The 8,992-nt window shown below is 35.9% G+C and overlaps 1 protein-coding gene across 3 annotated transcripts; it reads left to right on the top strand.

Moving 5' to 3' along the window:
- Positions 1 to 516: 516 nt before the first annotated feature.
- LOC139872127 (uncharacterized) lies at positions 517 to 8,133 on the top strand. Of its 3 annotated transcripts, none has more exons than XM_071859947.1 (11): positions 517 to 580; positions 1,309 to 1,395; positions 1,517 to 1,587; positions 1,666 to 1,715; positions 1,884 to 1,957; positions 2,053 to 2,115; positions 6,500 to 6,587; positions 6,853 to 6,915; positions 6,998 to 7,077; positions 7,172 to 7,243; positions 7,732 to 8,133. In XM_071859947.1, exons 2-11 carry the CDS (start codon positions 1,364 to 1,366, stop codon positions 7,808 to 7,810), a joined length of 672 nt encoding a protein of 223 aa, XP_071716048.1. In that variant the 5' UTR covers positions 517 to 580; positions 1,309 to 1,363; the 3' UTR covers positions 7,811 to 8,133. The 3 variants fall into 3 exon arrangements, with proteins under 3 accessions (XP_071716048.1, XP_071716049.1, XP_071716047.1); XM_071859948.1 differs by lacking the exon at positions 517 to 580 and adding an exon at positions 667 to 790; XM_071859946.1 differs by lacking the exon at positions 517 to 580 and having other exon boundaries at positions 1,110 to 1,395.
- The last annotated feature ends 859 nt before the right edge of the window (positions 8,134 to 8,992 follow it).

The following is an 8,992-nucleotide window of genomic DNA, read 5'->3' as shown; positions in this document are numbered from 1 at the left end:
ATAATAAAAAAAACGAAAAATCTGAAAAAGATTGGTTGTCAAACGGTTAAAAAATGGACCAATCAAAAAGCGCTACGTATTCTGACGCACTTTTTTTCCGTGAAATATTCGACTAACGCCCCAAGGACGTTACTACTGACGCCGCGTTAAGAGTGTTAGAGGGTCAACGAGTCGGAACACGTCTAATTAAGATTTCTACCAAAAAAAACACGAAATACGTCTAATTAATATTCGCAACACGTCTAATTAGATCAAAGAATATCTTAAAAACTGTTTTTACGACGTCGGAGTGTAACCGGGGACGGACCCCTCTAACGTCTAGTTAAAAATGGTAAAAGCATCTTACGAGAACATTCGCCCAACGAATTTGAGAATTGAAGAACATCTTACCTCTCAAATACATTTGCTGCCGTCGGATACACCCACCAACGTGGACCTCTTACCACGTGTCTAGACAATTATCCGTCAGACTTAACATCCCCTATTTTCAAGGGCTTTGTTCTTATCCTCAAAATTATATCTCTGGTTGTCCTTTATTCTTTATCACATCGTTTATTTTTCTCTCATATTTGTGTTTTAGGTACGTGTATATTTTTTTAATTATCATTAATATATTTTTTAATTATAATTATATTGCATGAACACTATATAAATTTGTAGTAGTTTTTTCTAAGTGTGTATATCGTACAGATGATGTGATACTATTTTGAATTTTGCGTTCTGTTGCTATGCGAATTCGTTTGATTTTATGTAGATCTAGTATCACTGTTAGCCAAACTGTTATTATTAGGTATAATACACGGTTTTTAGACAACAATTTACTTTAGATCCAGCGCTAATACTTACCGTAGTTATTATGATTGTTGACATAACAATGACGATATACCAATAACTATATAAGTTAATTTCGATATTTGGATTTGTTTATAGCAATAATAATAGTAGTAATTGAAACTCTGTTAAAGGACATTTGTGTATGTCAATTGAAACTCTGTATTATTATTGATAATTTTGTAGGTATCATTACTATTTTTAAGTAAATATTGAACATCAAATTCAAATGTTACACTTGATTGCACACTTCTTCATAGTATATGAACTATTAGTAATGACTACGAACCGAAAATTGACAAAAAAACCCTTTATATATATAAGAATAAACTAGAACATATCATGTTTTTAAACAACTGGCAGATTAGTTTTTTATGTAATGACTAATGAGTCATGCTAATGAGTCTTTTAGAGAGCTCTAATTACAATATCATGATTTCTGAATTAATTATTCATTTCTGTGTCCTATTGTTGCAGTACATCTATTTAAACCAATCGAAATTGAAGTTTTGTGTTATTCTCATTAAGGATCATGAAGTATCTGGAATACACCCCCTTTGAGCGGTATTTTGAGCGGCATCATTGTTCTCTCTTATAAGAACGAGTTTTCAAAATTTTGTTATGTATTCATCAGTTATTGCTCTGAGACTAAGTCTCAGTTTGAAGTTGTTTACTTTTATCACAGGATAAATGCTTTTCTAGACCAGCTCAATCTTGGAGAACGTACCATTAATGGATGCATTGAAGCTTACTCTTGTGAGTAAAACTTTGTATTCTTGTACAACTGTTTATTTAGGTCTTATGTGGAGACATAAAATAACATTCTTTTTACAGGCAAGCATACAGGAACAGATAAGAGGTTGTCTCTCAGTTTGGAAAATGAGGTACCATTTATAGATTTTATGTTACATATAAATATAAAATCCCTCTGTTTATGTAACGCCGTTGGGAATAAATCAAGATGATTTAGAATCATGGTTTTTTTTTTTATATTAATAGTGCATAAAAAGTTTGTTGTTGGTTTGATTTGTTGGTATTGTGTTTCAATTCAGATCCTTGATCATATTGGGAACTCTCCTGATGTTGACTCTGAGTCATCAGTTGAATATCTTTCTAGTAGATCCAGGTGATGATACAATACAACAACATAGGATTGTTGAAGAACAAGTGTAGTTAGTTGGAGTCTAATATAGTTTTTCTTATATCTTTTGTGTATTACAGTCGAAAGACATTGATCTATCTGATTCTCACATTAAATCATATGTACCCAGACTATGACTTCAGGTAACTTTTATTTATATTTATATTATTATTAAGTATATATACACTGACATGTAATTGTAAAGAGGATTATGGGTAATGACACTGTCAGCTTTTCGGGCGACATGGCAACCCACTATGTAATCCTTCTTTATTTAAATGAGATTGGGAGTGTTGTCAATTGGTTTGACAAACAGTTTTGAACTGTTGCTCTTATTACTCGAGCTGAGAGTTCAATTCTCTCCATTTCCCAAAAACGTATTCTCAGTTGATTAAGTTGTATTGTTATGTCAGCTATAATTGAAGTTGTATTCAAAGTTTAAAAAAACGAAAACGTGCTTCGAGGCGTTTCCCCTTTGTGAGGCGAGGCGTATGCCTCGAGGTGAACCGAGGCGTACGTTCGAGGCGGAGTTAAAAATATATATTTTCTAATATATGTATGTATAAATAAATATCAAGTTTATTCAAGTTATTTTAGTTTTGTTAAACTTCAGGGACTATTATTGTTATTTGACCGAAGTAAAAAAAAAATTAAGCTAGTTTTGTTTTTTTGTTTTTCTTCTTTTTTTTGCGGAAAAAAGAACTTTATAACGACGAGGGAATTCATCAAAAAAATGAATCCCTAGAACTTACAAACCAAGCTAACCACCGAGCTAAAAAAGAACTAACAACTTAAACGAGCTCACAAGCAAAATACAGTACAAACTACAAATTAGACATATTAGAAAGAAAATGAACTAAAACTAAACAAAAGAAGGAAGGATAAGGGTGGAAACTACATCAAGCGTCCTTAATAAATTTGGAGAACTTGTTCTTTTCTTCACCTTGAACTCGTTGTTTTCTCTTTGACTTCGTAACTTTAGCTTGCTTTTTGGCAAATCATCGAGTTAATAGGGATGGTGTGTGCACTCTCAGCTACCATGTTGTCCATCATTTTGTTGAAAGCCTTGTAAGGATTCGAAATAGAAGCCACGGCATCCACACCCACACCCTCAGTATCAATACTCTTACCCTTATCAAATTTAGAGGCAACGGCATTGAAGTCAATCAGACACTCGTTGGCACAAATAACTACCTCATTCTCCGATTCCAAGGAAACCAAATTACCAAAACCCGACGAAGAAGATGGACCTATACGAACAACACTAGGAGCTACCTCTTCGATCTCATCCTCAAGAAAATCTTCCGAATCAATAACCGGTGTAGAAATAGGCATACTACCAATCAACATATTTTTATACAAAGGCTTGGGCATACAAGGCTTCGAAGAATCCGCAACACTGTGTTTAACACCATTTGTAGCAGGCACATCACAATCAGAAACATAAGGTTGGGCCACAATGGGTTGATCAACAAGCTTACCATCAACTGATTGAATCACATTTGGTGATTCAATCAAAACAGTCCCAACCGAAATATCAAGTGAAGGATCCTGCACAAATAAAGGTGTACTTGTAACACCAACAGGAGCAGAATTAGGGACAAAACCTTGAGCTTTTAAGGCTTGATTGACTTCAACATAGTGATTTGAGTAAGTGTTCACCCCAAGGGAAACACCCCCAACATCGCAATCTTTATTACCCATCGAATCCAAAAGAGCATCAGATTCAACACCATTTGAAAGCTTATCGCCAAGCCACACCGCGCGATTAGATTTAACAAGTAAACTCGAAGGTAATCCATCATTTATAATACGACTAATGGCGATCGAGTCAGTAACCTCCTGGACCCGAATACGGAAGGAATCCGAACCTAAAGTGTTCTTTACCTCTTTGATCGTGTCACAAATTAACGATGGATCGCCTACTTCGATAAACACAAACGCTACACTGAGTTGCCTAAGCTCGGAAGAAGACTTCGAAACGAACAATACCTTTCCGAAGGAGGTAGCCGTCTCCTTAATATTCTCAACCGAAAAATACTTAACCGGATACCCGGAGATGGCAACCCAAGTATAACGACTAAAACTATCGGCCCGGGCTGCGTAAGGTTCAACGAGGATCAAATCGTCGACCCTAGGATGATCGGCAGTCAACTTAACCATATTCTCCTCATCCGGACAAACGACTATGAATCCGAAAGGGCCCCATTTATGAACCTGGTTAACGAGGGCACCCCTCCAAGATAAAACGGCAGCCAGCTTATCATTGGAAAAAGGTTGAAAGTCGAGCAAAAAAACACTGAAACGAAGCTTGTTTAGAATGTCAAAATTGACATTTAGACCTAATCTCAGAACTGGAGCACGAGCAGCAAGATTAGTCACATTCTTGGGACCGAAGTAATGATTCCGAGAAGCCCAGCCTACAAAGATAGGTTTACCGAAAAGCACACCCCCGTTCATCAACGAAATTGCAGCAGTAGCAACCTCACGAGATTCAAATTCGATAAAAGCATATCTGCGATCAACCCAGCTCTCAATCCCAACAATGAAGCCTATTTTGCCGAAGGAATCCTGAAGAATAGCTTTATCGAACCCCAACCTCAACCTTCCGACGAAGATGGTACACCTAGATTTCTCACCACCCACCGGACTTTTGAAACCAGAAAGTAGAGAAGCATCATCGGAGCATGGATTGATCTCGCCGAGCCCAAGATTGACAACAATCGGAGCAGGAGCACTAATCGGATGTGAAATCGGAGTAAAGGTTGAGGTAGACGGCGGTTGCAATGGTGGAGATGTGGTGGAATTGAGTGGGGGGAAAGTGGAAACGTTTTGAAATTCAAAAGGGCGGTCAAAGGAGGAGGGAGAAAAAGTTAGCTGTAACGTACATGACTTTTACTAAGAGCATTCCCAACCTCTGTTGCAAAACACCCCGTCTCGAGCCGTCTCGACGCCCGTTGCGACGTTTTGGTGACTAGCCCGTCCCGTCTTGAAGAAAACCGTTTAATATGACAATCAACGGTCAAAATTCGGGTCAAAGTTGAAAAAAATCAGGTCAAAGTCTCTCAAAATTTGGAAAAGCCAGAAAGTCGGTAAAATCGGTCAAATTTGTCGTATTTTAGTTTAAATTTTCTGTATTATATTAACGGTGATAGCAATTATGAGTACAAATTAGTCAATTAAAGTTTTTGACTTTAAAATATGTACACATATATACATTTATATACTTATATATTTAAAAGTCAATTTTGGTCAACGTCCGTCTCGACCCCCGTCTCGACCCCGTCTCGAACGTCTCGACCTTTTTAAAACCCGACCGTCTCAACCCCGTCTCACGTATTTTGCAACCTTGTTCCCAACCATGGCATTCCTCTTTATATTAACACACTTCCACATCAGCGCCACATCATTATTTTCACCCCATTTCTTTCTAATCACTAACTCATCACAATTCACTCCAAACCATCACATACCATCAAATGGACCCACGTCTATTATTTTATTATTAAACTTACATTATTATTATTATTATTATTATTATTATTATTATTATTATTATTATTAAATTAATTATTATTATTTATTTTTTTTATATGAGTACTCCATATTACTCGTTGACAAAAATATATTATATTATATTATTTATTTTTATAATTAGTATTATACTACGTATCGTTTACCTAGGTTAGTGGTGGATCCCACAATTTAAAAAACAAAAAGAAAAGTTAATTAATAAAAATCAGCATCTTCTTCGATGGAGTGCAGCAAACCCAAACCCAGCAGACCTCCATTTTCATCTACAAAAATCATCATCTACAAAATATAAAATCCATAAATAAACATAATAAAAAAAAACTCAAAAGCAAGATAAAATTTCGTGATGGATCATGCCCAAAATTCACGAAACTGAGAACGAGTTTGAATTGGCAGGCTATTGGCGATTCACTCCCAACGGGGCCAATGTTTGGCGGTGGTGATTGGCGGTTAGAAGACGGCTGCGTTGGGAATGCTCTAATAAATAGTAATAAATAATGATAAATAAACAATAAATAATAATACGAGTAGACTCCAGGTTTGAGCAATAGGAGTATATTTTTCTCTCTCCAACTTATCTTCTTCTCAACTTAAAAGAAATTAAAAAACTACGGCCGCTATCCTTCCTCTCTCATCTTCTTTTTTCTTTTCATGTCGCTTACGAGATCTGCACAATTGACCGCCGTTGACCGCCATATTTTGCTAAACAACATGAGGCGCGCACACACTTTTCAGTCACTAGTGAGGCGTACAAAAATCGAACCGCCTCTCCAATTGAGGCGTACGTTTTTAGTTGGCCTTTGAGGCGTACGTTCCTAAACGGATAATTCGAAAATCGTCCTGAGGCGCGTCTCGAGGCGTATGCCTCGACCGTTTTTTTAAACCATGGTTGTATTATGTATGACATTGTGAAGAATAAGTTAACATGTCAACATATTGAATAATATTGTTGGCGGTCGATTATATTGTCATCGTGGTGGTGTTGTGTAACAGTGCAGTGAAAGCTCACCAGTTTTTCACAGAAGAAACGTGGGAAGGTTTTAGGCAAATATTTGATAGCTACATGTCTGATGCATCTAAGGTATTATTGCCGCCTGTATATTGAATATTGAATACTGAATAGTCTCTCCTGAACATCAATTGCTGAAATTATACTCGGTCAAACTCGGCCAAAACTTGGAAAGTCGGTCAAAAACTCTGTCAAAGTCAAACCTGGTCAACATCCCCGATTTGCCGAATATTCCCTAGAAGGTCGTGACTGAGTTGTCCCGAGTAATGCTTTTTGAAACCTTGGTAACGTTTAGAGTGTTTGTTTAGTTGGTTTTTCGTGTAAATTTTGGTTCCAGGAATGGATGGAGACAAATGAAGACAGTTCCTTGATGGAAACCTTATTCAAAGCTCTAGATGAGGTAAAAAGAGTACTTTTATATTGTATTATTATAAAGAAACTAAACTATAGCTCGATGTTGATATATAATTGCAAAATTTCAGGTTATCAACTTAGCTGAATGTGAAGTTTATAGCTATGACCCAAACTCTGATGCTGACCCGTCCATAGAAAAAGGATCTTTGTAAGAGTTAATCGTATTTGTTTTCAACCCGTGTGTGTGTGTAGGTTCTATTCATTGATATCTGACTTTTGTATCATCCTACTCTCTTTTTTAGGTGGTCATATAATTTCTTCTTCTACAATAGAAAACTCAAGCGTGTTGTGAGTTTCCGTTTTAGCTGTTTAAGGTGATTTTCTTAACCCCCCCATATCTACCTTATATTGTAGAGGTGACAACATGGGTTGGCTCAGATTCGATAATGGGTCAAAAACATACCCCTGTTTCGAACCTGTGTTATTTTAATATGGATCAAACAGGACTTGTCGAGTTGAGATGACCCACAAAACGTATCTTTTTGTTCTTTGTAGATTATGACCACTAATATCATCATTATTACAATTTACAATGAGGTGAGTCATTCGGTATGATTTGAAAGTACAACCTGGGCAACATTAAACCCATTCGACTCGTTTGATCTCCTTTTTTTTTTTTATTTATTTATTTATTTATTAAGTTGAACTCTTTCAGCACATTACAAAATCGAAAATATCAGTCATGGGACATTTTCTAGTAAATGGGTTAAGATGACCACCTCAAAACATATTGTAGATAACTTTGGGTTTTGTCATGTCTATGATTTCGAAAGTCATTTTATTAAATGCTATTTTGTTGCAGCAATTTGGTGACTGATGGTTTTACGATGGAAGGATACTATGAGGCAGATGGCGACATATTTGACGATATGGACATGTAATGTGCAGAAAGGATGTACGTATGTACAAACGTACTGTGTTCATATTCGTCTAGGATCTAAATGATGGTAGCGTACAAAATGTTAGGCCTGACTATAGTTGTATGTAGGTATTCACCCAGTTTTAATACATATTATCTTCCACTCCGTGTTTATGTTATTAAGTACCACTATTAGTTGCTTACTAGTAAAGGGTGTATATAGAAATGTATGATGATGTTGCTTCCTAAATTTAGCTTCTTGTGTATGGCCCAACTTGCTCCAGGCTTTTGAGCAATTTCAAACAATTTTAAAATGATCGAGTTTGTTTAATGTCGTTTGAGAAATGTCATTATTGTTGATAATCATTATCAATTTTCTGCTGCTTTTCTCCATCGATCTAGTAAAAACCGTGACTGTCGAATATGTTGCATCTGCAATTGCTCTTTATCTTCAGTAGTTCAGTCATTGTATATCGTCATCAAGCATCAGGTATGTTAATTAATAATTATCCTAAAGTAGATTATTTTGTCAAAAGTTAGATGGCTAAACATGTTTTCTTTGGTTTCTAATTGTTGTGAGATCTCAATTGTCGGACAAAATAACTTACCCAAGTGTGATGACTAAACGTTTTCATTTGTTTGTAAACTCCTGTGCAAGTTGACATTGGTTTTTTCTTCTGCATTATGTCGTATTTATATTTTCATAACAAATTGTTGCTGTTTGTTCGGAGAGAAATAAAAACTCGTTAATGTATTAACTTTTAGAATGAACAAATAAAATGATATAATTGTTTGATGAGAGTTTTAGATATAATCTAAGGTGGATATTGAAGGAATTATAAGTGTTGAGAGGAAATATTTCAATCTAAATCGTTCAACGTAGATATCAAATTGGTCAGTATCAATTGTCATATATCAAACGCACTGAATGATGAATTAGCTCAACATAGAATCATTCAATTTCGAGGTAATTAAATATATCCTAACTTAGATAGTGGTTTATGTACAATATCCCTCATAAAGTTTTAATAAGAGCCTTTACTAGAGTTGTAGTCAACGAAACACTAGAAACACTGAAGACTGTAAGGGCACTAGTAGTGGGCCATTTTTTCGAACTTCCAATTTGGAACGCCGGGTTTCCCGGCGTCGAACCACCCTTAGAAGTGTTGGCCAGTGTTGGCTCTTTTGGCGTCGGCAACTAAAC

Source organism: Rutidosis leptorrhynchoides, chromosome 10, assembly GCF_046630445.1.
Source record: "Rutidosis leptorrhynchoides isolate AG116_Rl617_1_P2 chromosome 10, CSIRO_AGI_Rlap_v1, whole genome shotgun sequence".
Classification (NCBI taxonomy): Eukaryota; Viridiplantae; Streptophyta; class Magnoliopsida; order Asterales; family Asteraceae; genus Rutidosis; species Rutidosis leptorrhynchoides.
The sequence above is the reverse complement of the archived record's forward strand: the minus strand, read 5'-3'. Positions and strand labels throughout refer to the sequence as shown.

What these genes read in the sequence shown, in the direction of transcription:
- LOC139872127 (XM_071859947.1), top strand. Translation starts at nt 1,364, where the DNA reads ATGAAGTATCTGGAATACACCCCCTTTGAGCG. An exon ending in TATCTTTCTAGTAGATCCAG is followed by an intron (nt 1,958 to 2,052) that starts GTGATGATACAA and finishes TGTGTATTACAG; the next exon opens with TCGAAAGACATTGATCTATC. An exon ending in TCCATAGAAAAAGGATCTTT is followed by an intron (nt 7,078 to 7,171) that starts GTAAGAGTTAAT and finishes TCTCTTTTTTAG; the next exon opens with GTGGTCATATAATTTCTTCT.